Source organism: Trachurus japonicus, chromosome 1 (assembly GCF_045865225.1).
Source record: "Trachurus japonicus isolate A0001 chromosome 1, Traja_1.0".
NCBI lineage: Eukaryota > Metazoa > Chordata > Actinopteri > Carangiformes > Carangidae > Trachurus > Trachurus japonicus.
This window is the reverse complement of record NC_140907.1, coordinates 15,583,895-15,599,312: the sequence shown is the minus strand read 5'-3', so window position 1 is coordinate 15,599,312 and position 15,418 is coordinate 15,583,895. Positions and strand designations below refer to the sequence as shown.

General features: G+C 40.3%; 2 protein-coding genes across 2 annotated transcripts; both read right to left on the bottom strand.

Annotated features, from left to right (window-relative positions):
• Positions 1–3,587: 3,587 nt before the first annotated feature.
• On the bottom strand, positions 3,588–4,728 carry dand5 (DAN domain family, member 5). The gene is made up of 2 exons (XM_085791675.1): positions 4,249–4,728; positions 3,588–3,923 (listed from the first exon to the last, which is right to left on the bottom strand). The coding sequence occupies exons 1-2, from the start codon at positions 4,726–4,728 to the stop codon at positions 3,624–3,626; spliced, it is 780 nt and encodes a 259-aa protein (XP_085647801.1). The 3' UTR covers positions 3,588–3,623.
• A 4,958-nt stretch (positions 4,729–9,686) lies between these two features.
• On the bottom strand, positions 9,687–15,323 carry tspan34a (tetraspanin 34a). The gene is made up of 8 exons (XM_085775362.1): positions 15,271–15,323; positions 13,519–13,605; positions 11,793–12,005; positions 11,360–11,434; positions 11,135–11,242; positions 10,880–11,023; positions 10,670–10,762; positions 9,687–10,129 (listed from the first exon to the last, which is right to left on the bottom strand). Exons 2-8 carry the CDS (start codon positions 13,573–13,575, stop codon positions 10,082–10,084), a joined length of 738 nt encoding a protein of 245 aa, XP_085631488.1. The 5' UTR covers positions 13,576–13,605; positions 15,271–15,323; the 3' UTR covers positions 9,687–10,081.
• Between the last annotated feature and the right edge of the window lie 95 nt (positions 15,324–15,418).

Below are 15,418 nucleotides of genomic sequence, written 5' to 3'. Positions count from 1 at the left end.
AAGAGGAAGGCAAATGGATGGGTTGGCAGAGGGAGGGTGAGCAGGTTTCAGCGTGCCAGCTCTTAATTACTTTAATTGGAGTCATTAGCTAAGTGAGCATGAGAGACATCACCTGCATGGTATGCAGGACCGCACCTGCCACAGCGACATTGCTATCATCATCACACTCCAGCAGAGGGTTTTCTGACAGCTCAACACTCAGGAACACTAAAGCTGCCACACTGAGGCAACAATGAAGACAAACAAATACGTGCACACAAATATCATATACGTATGCAATCAGGATCAAGAATCAGTCAGGAAAATGTTTGTGATGGATGGAAAGAGGGAAAAAAAATACACATTACACAATACTGTCATTTTTGTGGATGCATCAGGTAAAACCCCAGTTGGCACCAGTTGATGCTCACATTATATGCATGTAGCGAGTGTTTGGGTTTGATTTGGCTCTCTGACAGCATTTAAATCTATTATCGAATGGATTCTCTCTTGGATTAGAAAAAAAGGTGATTTCCCTCAACACAACGCAAATAACAGTGGCACTGACCACTTACTGATCACCACATAGGGCTTTTTCAGAAGTATGAAAACCTGATTGATTCATGTCTTGTCAAATCAAAGTGTGATTTAAGGCTCAGCTTGTTGTCATTTACTGTATTTCTACAAAGAGGAGAAAAAACACCCTCAACTGATTTATCACCTGATTTTTGTCGCACAGAAAGTGCATGATCGCTGTGCAAGAGTATGATCCAGGAGGACATTGCAACATCTGGGAGCCTAAACTTGTGGAACATCTAGCAGTAGCAGTAGCAGTAGTGGTCCGGTACCAGATACCAAAAGCACAGTAGGATCTTACCCAGCGACAAACTTTCATGTTGTTTAGATCTGCAGCCTACACCTTTCTCTGTGCTTCTCAGCACCCAACAGACAGGCTGGCAGCCGGGCATGGTGGCAGTAGGCTGGCAGGCTTAGCCCGGGGCACCGTCTCCAGCAGAGCCAGCTCTGACCAGCTGGTCCAGACTAACACCATGGAGTGAGCGTGTACCACTGTATCAGTGGGGAGGTAAATGTTAGCTGTGGTCCAGATACCCTGGCACCTAGAGCCTGACACCTACAGCAGTAAGTCTGTACTGCTGGGATTTAGGTGAGAAAACTCTGTCTGGCCTTTGACTTAACAGGTCATCACGTTATTTCAGAATAGTCCTCCTGGCTCACCCTGTCACCACGCTGATTTATTTCCACAGAGTGCATGATGGACCCCTATTCTTTCTCACTTGCTGATGCCAGATTAAGGAGCCTGATCTGCAGTCCAGTCTGGTCCAGTCTACCATGATGGCAGAGCCCCAAGTAGACGAGGACAGCCCTGTGGAGCTTCTCCTTCCAGCACCATTCAGCCAGATAGCGAGCACTGTTTGGTCTACCAAGCCACAGCGCGCAAGAGAGGAACACACAAGGAATACAGAGGTAAGATGCAAAGTAATGGTCCAATGTGGGGAATATTTGTTTTCTATCCAATTACCATAAGACACACAGAACCACACTAAGCACCTCACGTGGTTAATTAACTGCATCTGCTAGTCCAGGAAAACATTTTTCAAAGTAAAATGAAAAATAGGCCTCAAATTCTCCATGTATAATTTAGTTTCCCCTTGATACACCTTGATTGAACTGACATCGTTTGATTCCCCCCCCCCCTCCATAACGCACACCTCCCAACCATTTCCACGTCTGACAGTTAAAAGGCCTACACACACAGAGAAAGAGCAGGCAGCTCATTGTGCGTTTTAAAGCGCTAACTAGGCCACTTAGCACCCCGTGACGCTGATCTGATCCCCGAGGCGCTGAACTTGGCAGCAGGCCCTCCTCCTTTCGCTCCTTCCTTTCCCCTCGCCATGGGAACCAGGCCATCCTTAATGACGCAGGAGTGCTCCGCCGGATCCCACAATGCAAAGGGGGCTGACATCTGTCTTGCTAAGTGGTGCACTCTCTTGTGCACCTTGTTTGTTCAATCAACAACTGCCCCCTCCTCCTCCTACTCCTCCTCCTGTCCCTCCCCCTCCCTCCGCTATCCCCATCTTCTTCTTTTTTTATCTCTTTTTTTTCAGAAAAAGGACAAAGGATTGGATGAAGAAGACTGGCACAGAGTTTAGAAAGAATAGACAGTGAGGTAGTGAGATCATGACTCTCCCTTCTCCACCATCACAACCACACATCAGTGCAGTGGGTATTATTACAGACAGCGTGACAGTGCACTGTTATAAAATGATGGAAATGGATGACGAAACAAGGTTTAGTTATTAATTACTCAGATCCTGGCATTTTACAGACAGCTTTCTTTGTGGGATGAGAGTTGAACAAGCAGGATATGATCACTGAGAGCGTGGTTGCATGAGCCTCCCACCCTCTCCACTATCTGCATATTTAGAAAAAAACAAGTGCCTAATTAAAAGTGGCCTATAATTCCTCATAGTTAAGACCTGGGCAAATATTTGTCCCATCAATCTTGGAAAATATAGCCATCAACCCAAGTTGTTAATCACATGCTAATGGAATCCAAGGGACTCAATGCACCCCCGTAGTGCAATGAACGCTTTCACTTTTTCCAAAAGCCCACGTGAATGCAAATGGCCATCTAAGCAGTCATTTTGACAGCATGCCAAGGCAACGTAAAGAGCCCCCTTCTTTATGTTCCTCTGGGAATGTATGTAAGGATGTGTGGGATGAGTTCACTTTACCAGGCCCAGGTGCCAGGATATAAATGAATAATAGGTTTTATGGGCCCTAACTGAAAAAAAAGCACATGCACACATAATCACACATGCCCACTCGCTCAAGTGCATCTGTAGTGAATGATGTTCAAATTCCCACAACTACTCTGAAAAGAGATTGGGCATGAGAATAGGTGGTTCCTATACATAATTCAGGGGTCCATGCTGAAACAATTATGTTTGCTTACTGCTAAGTACCCGTGCTCAATAGCTCGCTTGCTCTCTAGTTTGGTGCTTTCAGATGTAAGTGGTATGTGCTAAAAGTCGGCGGGAACACAGCTTTTTAATAAAATATAGGAACTGACACTTGAACGCTTGAATACGAGAGTGGGTGGAAAAAACAACAAATGCTCTTCATGTTTTTACTTGAGCTTTGCATGCAAAGTAAATTGCACTTGTAAATCTAACACGGTTGGCAGAAAACTAATTAGCAATGCCAGGCAAAAGGAATGTGGACAAATAGGACATTTTAATGACAATATTACACATCACAATATTTCAGTTTAGATTAATCTAAACACAGGTTTGAAGATTTACACAAAGTCCAGTGTGGACGGCTTCATCTGTTGCAACAGAAAAGTGCATGACCAGAGTACAGGTCATTTTGTCAACAATCAGCGGTGGAATAAACCACCAGAGTATTTTACTCTGAATATCACATTCAGACTCCGATACAAATAGAAATACACATTTACACAAAATGGTGACAACTAAATTATGGTTAGGCAGAATAAAGGTGTCAGTGTAAATGCAAAACTTAACTGGCTCCTATTCCTCAATTTTAACTGCAAAGGAATAATTACAGCATTAAAAAAACAAACATTGTATATTTTTGTTAAAACAGCTGTAAAACAGTTACAACTGCATGGAAGCTGCAGTCTCGACACCCCTTTCCTCAGTGCTCGTCTCACACTTGCACTCCTCCACCATCATCACTCGTCTCTCCCGGACCTCGGCTCCACATCGCAGGGGCACAGTGACGGTGTGAGCTTTGGATGGGGCGCAGCGTGAGCAGGGGGCCCGGCGGCGGAGAGCCCACGTCCCAGTACCCAAAGCGGCAAACTCCCCTTCAGATGGTACAAACAGAGAGCTGCACTGACCGAAGCAAAGCTTGTTGTGCACTGTCACCGTTTCACATCCGTCTGCTGTCACACGCTGGGAGGAGATTACAAAGAAGGATGAGATTAGACTAAACATCACAGTGTTAATTTACCTCTTATGGTTTCAAAAACAACACTGTGTATATGTAAGTCCACACCATCACAGCTAATCCACCTCCAGAGATATAATCAGCTTTACGAGTGAACAGACACCTCTCTAATTGCCACTTACTGTAGAAATCAAATTCTTTTAACATTGCTGTTTTCTGTGTAAAGAAATCATCGTCTTAATGCACTTGCTTATGGATTTTATTTTTATGAGTGCACAGGGTTAGGGTTAGAGTTAGGTAAGTCTTTACATAAAAATCTTTGCTTCTTACCTGAGTGAAAGATACAGCAGTGCAGGTCTGTTTGGTGTCCTTCAGGCTGACTGGCAGGGACATGGTCTTGTCTCCTTTATTCATGGCTCTTTGCCACATCTGCAGGCCTTGTCTTTTCTTTAAGTCAATTTCAGTAGAGCTTTGAGGGTGCAGGTGGTGTAGCGGGCTTGCAGAGGCCTTGGAGGCTCGGGCCGGACCTGGACGCCCCTGAGACAAGAAGGCAGGGAAGGACAACCTGGAACTGAGGGAGGGGGCTCGTCTCTGAGTCAGTCCCCTTCGGAAGAACCCTGACTGGGCCAGGCTGTGAGGGTCCAGCTGCACCACCTTGACAATTCCTCGAGAAGGTTCATCGGGTCCACCGCCAGATGATTCAAATTCAACCCTCGACCCTTTTACAGTGTTGACAAAAGTGTTGCGAGGAAATGTAAAAGCGAGAGCTGTCCAGCTTGATAACAAGATAAGGCTGATGAGGAAGGTCATACTTTCACACAAAAAGATGCTTTTTGAGAACTATGCAAAAAAAAACTGACAAAAACAAAACAAAAAAGTTACAGCAACAGTTGTCTGGTAATTTGGTCCAAGGTTCCAAAAGGCAACCTTGTCGTCAGTGCTTTGTCAGTGTGTTGGAGGGAGTCTTTTATATAGGCAGTTGCCAATTCTCACCTGTTTTTCAATGCAAAGAAGGTGTCGCAATTCCCACAGCAGGCCGGACATCACACCAAGCTTAAAACTCCAGGTCGTGGATGGTTGCCAGACTGAGAGGATTTCAGTTTCAAGGTGAGCGTTAAAACTCGGTCATAAAAAAAAAAAAATAAAAAAAATCTGAAGGGTTCTCTCTGATCTCCGAGTCTCAAAATAATGTAATCCAAAGGTTGATGCCAGGTGAGTTTTCAGTTATTGAGATAGTGAAAAATCTCATTTGGAAACTTAATCTACAGTTAGGTGGAAAGTAAGAAGAGCAACCATAAGCCACCAGAACAGCTTCAGCGCTGTTTGACAAAGGCTTAACAAGTATGTGGACACCAGGGAAAGTGTGAAATCCATTCTTCCAAAGGAGGTTTCTTCATTTTCATGGCTGTGGTGGATAGGGTTGCCAAACACATACAAAAGAAACCCCACAATGCACAAGCAAATATTATTTTTTATTGTTGTCATTTTTGGCAAAGTGGGAATTGCTATATACCCTTATACTCAATTTGTGAACAGATTTAAAAAAAAACACACACAAAAAAAAACTGTGCTTGGGAAACACACCCTGCTCACTGCTAGTTAAAAATGTAATCAGCAATAAAAGCCCTTGTTTTTAAGTAGGTGTTCCTGTAACCTTTGGCTATAAAGCAATAATGAGTTTATGTTCTCGGTGTAAACAAGCCGCCTCCTGGACGTTTATTCCCATGAGCAGCTTTCCAGCCTCTCCCTTGACGTCCCATCATTACACTATTAGACTTCAGTGTGCTCCGTCACCCGTGACCTGATCACACACTGGCTGTTGATGGCCTGACTTGCTGACAATGTTGTATTGGAAAAGGTGTTTGACTTTCTCATAGACACATGGGTATTAAGAGGCACTTTAACCTATTGCCCCCCTTTCCACGTCTGCTTCCCTTCCACCCATTAAACATCATGGTCCAGACAGATGCAAGAAAGGGAAGGCTAAATAACGCACAGTGTTTTAATCTGAAGTCTCTCACACTGACACTAACCTGGGACGTTCACTCACTGGTTGGTTTGGTCTATGGTAGGGGAGAGTGGGGTAATGTGAGACACCGGGTAATGTGAGACACCCCCTATATCTAGAAAATGGAACACATTTATGGTCATCTGACCATTATGTTTTCAAGCCCCTTCCATTTCCCCATGGTCATGAAGGAGAGGACCTCATGATGCTGTGGAAAGCATGTTTTTTTCACAAAAATATGATTTTTGCATGTAAAAGTAAATTTTCTTGGTGTCAACTTAATCAACTGTTGTGCTAAAGCAAATTGATTCAGGTAGAAAAACTTATATGATACATGATGATGAACTACCAACACATAAAACCATGTGATGATGCTGGCTGAAAATTAGCCTGAATTTCTAAGAGAGGTCGTTTTTTCTAAAATGGGGGTGTTGGGGTAAAGTGAGACAAATGCTGCGGGGTAAAGTGAGACCATGGATGTATTATAATAAATCCATGAGTGAGACACTGTGAGCACACCATACACAAAGATTTACACTAGAATTTCGTCCCCCAAGCCAGAAATCTCGTGTGATCAAACATGATCTGTAGCCACACTGCTTTGTTATGCTATGTGCTCTCAGTCAGCTCGCTTATTTATCGGTTACATTCAATTTTAGTCACATTCCACTTTGTCGGCTCCCCCCACATAGGAGAGGACTTTTGATCAAAATGGTCACGATTGTCAAGGCCTACAATCTGACCCCCAGACTATCTAACTGGTTCTATCTGTCATTTGAATGTTAATTAAAACATTTTGTGTTGTATTTGATTTTGTTCTTGAGTCACTTTGCGTTGAGAAAAAAAAGTGCTTAATTGACCAATCCCCATGATTCTGTTACTAGTCCGACATTAGTTTTGGGAAGTGTGGTTGTCAAGCTAGCTGTCAGGATTATAACTGTTACAACATGTGTTGTTATGGTAGTTTCAGAGTGGAAAAGTAAGTGTATCAGTTTACCCCATTGATTTCTCTGGTTTGTCTCAGTTTACCCCTGAGCTGGGGTAAAGTGAGACACAAGACCACTTTTTTTTAAAACAATCATATTTTCACTGTCCTTCGTTCTAAATACATTCTGATAATTTCCATTGCTAGGAAACATCCTGAATTAATGGGAAATGTGTAAATTTTTCTGATAAATCATTTTAGCTCGCTTAGAGGGGAGCAAATGTAAAAAGTGTCTCACTTTACCCCACTCTCCCCTACCAGTATTACTGAGCATTTACAACATTAATAGGTTGTGTAGAAGGTGTGAGGACATGTTCAGTATTGTTGTATTGTAAAAATCCCACTATCCTGCAATTGCAGGATAAACTTCATCCACAAGAGGGCACCGTTTACAAAGCACTGTCTCTTCTCGCATCACTGCTGTCTCACTGTAAAAAGGCCTGTTCTCAGTGAGCGATGAACTGTGGGCAACGATTTAAAAACTGTTTTGTAGTGTACTGTTGCGCTGCCTTGTTTTTCACACTTAGCATACAGGATGGGCTCACTGTTTCTCAACAAGATGTTTTAAATAATTCATGGCACAGCCTTAGTGACAGGTTTTGATAAACTAATGGCTGCTGCAGCCTCTAACTGGGGTTAAACCGAGTTTAATGCGGCAGTTGTCGAGGCGCTGAAAATGATGATGAATCATATTTCCAGAGAGGAAAACTCAGTTTAGGAAAGCTTTAGTCATTCATGTCCTCTGTGATAAAATGAAAACACAGCAAATAGCTACTCTCCCTACTGACTTTATTTTTGCAACAACTTCCTGCCTCTTTGGCAGCCATAAAGTCCAATGTCAATAAAACCAAATAAATGCAATGTAGGTTAGTATATGAGTAACTGATCAGGAAACTGTTGCAATGAATCCTGACTCTTGGATCACCTGAAGGTAGTGAGACATAAATGTGCAACTTTCAAAAAGATCTCAACTCTGGCTGAACCTGTGCCTCTGCCCCAAAGGAGATGATCCACTCTTTCAGTCTGTTGTGTGTGTGTAATACTAAAAAAAAAAAAAAAAAAAAAAGCACCTGGCAACTGCTGTGCTCTGCCCTTTTCTATAAAACTGAAAAATACTCTTTGAAAACACTTTTGATAAAACGTAAATTGTTCTTCCATAACTTGGTAATAAATAAAGACTACAAGAATATATGAGGGAATTCTATTTTAACAGTCATTCATTCAACAACAAAACACAGTGAATGGTAAATTCAGTGCGTCATGATAAATGACTCACAACGAGAGCACTTTGAACATGTAGAGGACACCATGGAGAAGGGTCATCAGGTAGACTCAGCATGTGATGAGACATCCTGCATCTTTAGCGGTTAGCACACATTGTACGTCAGTAGGGTTGCAAGTTGGAAACTTTCCATGGGAATTAACGGGAATATATGGGAATAAACAGGAATAAATCAGAAATTGGGGGTCTTGTCCACCAAGACACACACTGTAACATTCACTGTAACCAGTCCTGTCTAATCTAACCAATCTTGACATGTAATGTACCAGCAGCCTGTTGAACTGCCATCTACTCCCATGGATATTGTAAAGGAAATCAGCTGCAACCATAAACCACCTATCGTAAACCTTTCCATTCCCCCAAGTGATTAAATAGATGTTCATTGACAGCATTTATCACTGAGGTCCATTGCCTGCAATCCACTAACTATGCCAAAACACAGACACACACAGGCTGTTAGGGGATTTGATGGAGGTAAAATGAGGTAGAAAAATTACACCACTACACTCTGCTTGCGATGCTTATGAGAGTGTTTATATGAGAAACTGATGAACTATGTGAGGCATTTAAAACCACAAATGTGTTTTCATCCTCGTAATAAAAATCACTTGCCCACCCTCAGCCAGTGTGGAGAAAAGTCCCTGTAATTCCTTTTTAAAAATGAGAAACTGTAGGCTAACCAAGAAAAAAAACTTTAAAATTCACTTTCAACTTTAAATACTTATTCCCCATTTAAACATGTATTGACTGATGTTTTGGTGCTGTGTGTACTTGCAAGCAGCAGATGTAACCTGTAAAAACAAAACTGACAACCTACCCATTAACATTTCTATTTGCATGTACAGTACCACTGTCCTCTGTTCACTCCCCCTTGTATCTTTGGTTGTGGTCTCACAAGATTTCTGCTTGGATATTTGTGTTCATGTAATTAATTGTCAGTATAAATAAAGAATACATTTAACAGCTCTGCAAAACAATAATCATATTTATTATAATTTTAATATGGTATGTGGCAAAGTAAAGATCTTTTTTAAATGTATTTATTTGTTCTAAATAGTTTGGGTCCCAGAGGAGAAATACGGTATATATAATTCAGTACAAAAAAAATGTAGGCTATAGGCCTAGCTTAGCCTACTTAGCAGGTGAGTTTTGAAGGCCACCTGGGTTTTGTAGTTAAGTGTAGCGTGAAGGGAAAAATTTAATGTAAAACCAATATGAAAGAGTTAAAGACTTTATTTATTCTTTTCCAGTGGTGTCATAACAGTTGATTGTTATCCTCAGTAATAATAGCAGCTGCTCCTGTGTGATCAGATAAAACCAGAAGCACTTATGAGAAATCCCTGACTGTTTGTTTGTTTGTTTTTTAAAATGCCAATTCTGTTGTGTATTTACTCACTGGCACAGTTTACATTCTTGTCATTTTTGCTTAGTCTAGATTTCATTATATGTGGACGATACAAGAACTAAAAAAGAAAAGCACAGTAAATTTGGTGATAATTATAAAAGTCAAGATTGAGACATTTATTATTTATACATGATCAAACATACAAAAATAAATTTATCATATTATTGCAGTGAATGTGTCGGACAGAAACAACAGAAACAACTTATAAAGATCCTTCTCAGCATTGTGCATCATTACATATTATCACGTATCACGTAAATTATCACATGTTTCAGCACAAACAATATCATCTGTCGACAGCCCTTCTTAAAACATAAATAAGTCACAGTTTAAGTGCTTTCAGATACAGAAACAAAGAACACTGCAGAGAAAATATATGGTAGGTTCTCCATTTTGAATCAAAGAAAAAGAAAACAAACTTTACACATAGTGAAAATTTCCCGACCAATTACAATGTTGTCATATAATCTCAGACGCGATGCATCACTTAATGTCCTTGTAGAGAACCATCGAAACCACCATGGCAGCAATCTGCGGAGACAACAGGACATCACCATTACATCTAACATGCTGTAGACTGCACATTATTAAAGTATATAATAAATATGTAAAAAAGCCAAAAAATGTTTTCACAGTGACAAGTGTTGTGAATTGGCGAAAACAAATATACTGTAGACTTGACATCAGCACAGTTACAATATTGGCTCTGTTATATGTACTGTATTGTCTCTTCTACTGTAATGCAACAGAAATACGCAAAACTGGAGGTGTACTATTAGGGCTCCCAAGGGAAAAAGGGTCCCCACTGGCCCCATTAAACCCCATATAACTGCCGTTGTGTGGCCCTTGATGTTGTGTGCCAAAGCTTTTGTCTACCAAATGCCTGCGTGTTGGCATCCAGGGAACATCTGTAAATTCGACTGTCAATACTCTGCATAATTAATAAGTACATTATATGAAAATGGGGACCTTTATTTAAAGACAATATGAGGGAGATGATAAAACAAGTGGCATTCTTAAGATATATTCCACTAGATGATTTATGTAAATAATCTGGGATGTTTTCTGTACCTCAAGAGCAGCGATTCCAAGAGCCACTGCTGCAACAATCGTTGCATTGTCCTCTATCAGCTGCACGAGTGTCTCATAGCAGCCTTCAACTTTCTGGAAAAGAAACAGCAAGTTTTAGCAGAGGTGAAGTAGGGACTGACGAGTACACCTCACAGCTATCAATTGTTACATTGTAAACATGTATGAAGTTAAAGTAAAGAGTTTTCTTACTGAAAGTTTTGCATTCACTAGTGAACATTTATTATCAGGGATGAGGGTCGCATTACAACACATGACTGGATAAAACCCTTTTGTTGTGTCAAAAAAGGGGGAGTCGTCGAAGTCTGTGTAGTTCTTGTATCCACAGCATTTTAACTAGAAGGAAACCACAAAATGCAATTGTGTTACATGCAGAAACAGGTGTGAGCAGTTCAATGATGGGAATGAAAAAAATATATATATTTCAAGATGAAAGAGTTACAGTACATCCGCCATGGTGCTGTCCCAGATGCTGGTCACACCCTCAGTCTCCCCATAGTGTTTTTGAATGTTTTCTCTGACTTCGGTCTCCAGTTCATTGAATAGCTTATCAACCTGAGAAGGAGGGATTGAAAACAAATCAGTCTTTTTTTTCTTCTTTTTTTTCACAGCTTAATAAGGTTCAATGTTTTTTCTGCTGGTAGTTGTTGCCAGACACTGTAAGACACTTACCACACCTTTGAAGACAAACAGCACCACGGCTCCAGCAATCTCGATAATGAAGATGATCAGCACAATACTGAAGAACTGAGGGGAGAGGGGATCATAAATAATATCTGATCAGTAGCAGCATTAGGTATCAATAAAATCAGTTGGGCAAAGAGCGCTAATGCAGATGTAATGTCAGTGGAAAGACACTGCAGGGATCAAACTTACAGCTAAACAGCTTCTCCTCTGAATTTATCTAGGCTGTTTGAGGGAGCATTGACTTCTAAGGTCAACCAATAATCAAACATCATTTCAACATTCACCATCAGTTTACTATTTCTGCTTGGCTCAGATGTAGTTTTCTGTGTTCATGAATTAGAAATTAAAATCCAGGAGGAGATTTATGTTCCTTTGATCAGAGTCTTTAGTTGTGACCTCTACCTCTAACATCACTCACCGTCAGCAGCATGCACTTGCTCTCCTTCATCGCTCCGCAGCATCCCAGGAAGCCGATAACCAGCAGCACACCACCCACCGCCATGAGAACGTAGCTGACATAAATTATCTGCGATAACTGAGATCCATTATCCAGATTATCCAGTATACCCAGTAGAGAGGCACTGTCCACCTTCACCCATATTCCCACGCCCAGGATGGCTGCACCTGCCAACTGCATGACGGGAGTGGGGAAAGAAGAGAAAAGAGTGAAGAAAAATACATAGTATTGCGTCAATATTATATTAAGTCATCCAGATTAGTCATTTTTCACATATCAAGTTATAAACTATTTCTTGGTGAGTATTAGATGATGCCATTCATGTATAAATGGTGAATATGAGACTTCAGTCACTCAAAGTCTCATCTCTCATTTCTAAAACGGAAATGACTACACACCCTGCTTAGGAACAGAGACACGCTTCTCAACAGTATGTTGTGTGGTTAACTCCTTATCATTTTAGACTGTGAGTGTGACTTCATGACTTTAACTCCATTGCAGCTGAAAGAGATACTGTACATTTCTGTTGTGAAGTATTTGTGAAGTGTAATAACTGTGTTGATCACTGAAGAAACAAATCAACTCCTATACACTGTCAGTCACTTTGACGTTAACGCTTCCAGTCCACGTTTAAGATGTTTTAATTAAATAGAGATTCCCTTTGTTTTAGATGTTTGCCGTGTTTAATGCAACCAAATTTCACCACTATCAACAGACATTTGTCTTCCAAGCAAGCAAGTTGTGAGGTATTAAATGTTTGTGATTGTCCTCTTGTAGTTACATGTAGCTGCGGTTCTCTTGATTCAGTTTGTTTTTATGGTCATTTCTATCATCTTCTAACAGGCTTTTCATTCTGCAGGTTTTCCAGCGAGCCACTTCATTCAGTCAGACGTTTCAGAGTCAGTGTGGATCAACATTGACATTAGAAAGGTAGGTACTTTTAAATACTTCAATATTTTTTAAAATCAAGTATTCCAGTACTTAAATTCATGTAAAACTTTGACTGACTAACCTTTATAACTTTTAGATATTGAGTCATACCTGTCCAACACTGACCTGCACTTTGACTTAGGTAATGCAGCTGTGTACTTTGTCACCTCTGGTTAAATGTCACAGCCAGACAAACAACAGGTCAGACACGTGATACTGTAACGTAATAACATGCAGTAACAGCAGGACAGTGTGCTGTATGGGCTTTACAACTAAAAGCTGAAAATAACTACAAATGAGTGTGTTGGTTTCATGGATACACACAGCCAAGTCATGACAATGCAGATGTTCTGGGAAATGTAGTTCTCTGCATGCTCACAATGTAATCTATTTAACAGATAACCTCAGACACATATTTAATTTTGCCTGATTTTTTTTTTATCAAGAGGCTCACTGGGGTTAGGCTGGTTGCTTCCGGTCTCTACGCTAATTTAAACTAAACTAAACTAAGCTACGTTCCTGGCTCTATGAAAGTGGTAATAAAACCTCTCGTCTGGCTTGTAGCATGAAAGTAAACAAGTGTATTTCCCAAAATGTCTACCTCTTCCTTTCTCTCCATGGCTACATTGCTCCAGATTGAGCTGTAAAACAATATTGCATGAAGCACAAGGAACTAGCTTTTGCACTGAGTTTGTTTTGTGTGAAACAGGAATTAGAGCTTGAGAGCAGAAGCAGAAGATTTTCTTTTTGAACTTACAAAGATGCCGCCGTTGAAGATAAACATCATCATTTTGAGAAAGCCTTTGCAACACATCTTTGCTTTTTTTCTTCTTTCTTCTTCACACTGTTTTCAAAAAAAGAGAAGAAGTTTGTTAGTTTACCTGCAAACAAATCAAGTGCATACTTAGCCACATTACCCTCATTTATTCCTTAGGAGATTTGGATAGACAACTTTGCATTTTACCTCTTGTAGGAAAATCAATTGTAGGGAGCTGACTTACAACACTAGCGAGCACCAACGCAGATCAAATGGCATTTGCTTTGGTTACACATTAACCACAGTAACTGGCAGGAAAACAGATGGGGTCTTAATCTTCCTCACATCAGTTTTCATACGGCCGTGTTCAGTTGAAAAGTGTAATGGTCACTTCATTTTACATTTCACTTGCCTGCGTGTTATTAAAAGCATCAGCGGGCACACACAATCACATGATGTTTGTAGGTTCCTCTTTAACCCTATACAGGCTACACGTGCAAGAGAAAGATTCACTTCTCACTCTGAACTTTTGTCCCCTTCATTGTTAAAGTGTACAAACAGTTTTATCAGAGTGTGGTACCCTTTATCAGTGTCACCTGAATAACTGTTACCCATATATATGTCAGCAGAACATAAAAGTGTCTTTCCTGCGTCATGGCGTTATTTGAAGTGTGTCATTAAAGCTATGATAAACAGTAATCTAACTAACCTTAATGATGGGTTCATGATTAATGGCGAAGATATCTTATGAGCCAGCTGATTATCACCATAAAACACACACACACACACACACACACACACACACACACACACACACACACACACACACACACACACACACACTTGTCCCCAACCTTGCTCAACTTTGTTTCCTTCTGCTCTGTATCAGTGAGATCAGCGTTATAGCCTAGTTATTGATCTTTTCCCCTTCCTTATTGCAGCTTTGACGCTAACAGACAGTAAGAGCCTCCTTGGCAACAGTTGCCTTGTTTCTAAAAGGCAATAAACTTTTTCCAATAACACCTAATCATATGGTTTTCATTTGAATATGCCTGATTGAGGCGGTAAAACAGGACAAATAACAGTTGTTTGATGCAACATCACGGAAGTAAGAGAAAAACTAAAGCTACCTTCATCAGCTATAAAAACTAATTATCTCTGCTGTGTATAGTTAGTTTTTTGTTTGTTTAAATACAATATATACTGTTAAAATGAACTGAAGAAGACAGAACAATACTTTGACTTCTTCAGTTTGTTAGTACCAATTTTATTGTGTTATGATCACAAGTGTGGTTCATTATGACTCACTGCTCATATTAAGATGAGCATAACCACACTTTGAAAGATACATCTTTAGATTTCAAAGAAAATATGAAAACATAATTTGTGAAAAAAAAGTAGAACTAATTCCTCCGTTCCAGACTTTTAAAAAAAGGGGGGGAAAAGTGCATACACCACTCAGACAAGTCACAAAGGCATTAAATAATCAAAATTAAAATAGGTTTTTAAATCATATTACAGGCAGTTTAAAATGAACCATCACATATACACACTGATCAGTTACAATAAAACCTGTTCCTTGTTTTAATGTTGTGGATAAAGAGCTTTGTCTGCTACAAATATCCTGGATCCTTGGTCATATTATATGTTAATTTGCTATACATCAGATTAGAATGAAAAGAGTTTTTTTAGTAATTAATTATACAGTTGGATATTATAATTAAAAAGTGTGAAAAGTCATAAAGCTCATACCTGTAATGAACTGAAGGCCGTCTGCCCGCTGAGGTCTGATCAATGAGGAGTGTGCTCAACGAGGCTTTCACATGCCCCTTTATCTTCTCACAGGTATCTCTCTCTCTCTCACACACACACACACACACACACACACACACACACACAC

Excerpts from the sequence above, each read along its gene's own strand:
- dand5 (XM_085791675.1), bottom strand. The coding sequence starts at position 4,728 with ATGACCTTCCTCATCAGCCTTATCTTGTTATCAAGCTGGACAGCTCTC. Across the intron at positions 3,924-4,248 it reads CTGCTGTATCTTTCACTCAG|CGTGTGACAGCAGACGGATG; the intron begins GTAAGAAGCAAA and ends ATCTCCTCCCAG.
- tspan34a (XM_085775362.1), bottom strand. The coding sequence starts at position 13,575 with ATGTGTTGCAAAGGCTTTCTCAAAATGATGATGTTTATCTTCAACGGC. Across the intron at positions 11,435-11,792 it reads GCAAGTGCATGCTGCTGACG|TTCTTCAGTATTGTGCTGAT; the intron begins GTGAGTGATGTT and ends CTCTCCCCTCAG. Across the intron at positions 10,763-10,879 it reads TAGTGAATGCAAAACTTTCA|AAAGTTGAAGGCTGCTATGA; the intron begins GTAAGAAAACTC and ends TTTCTTTTCCAG.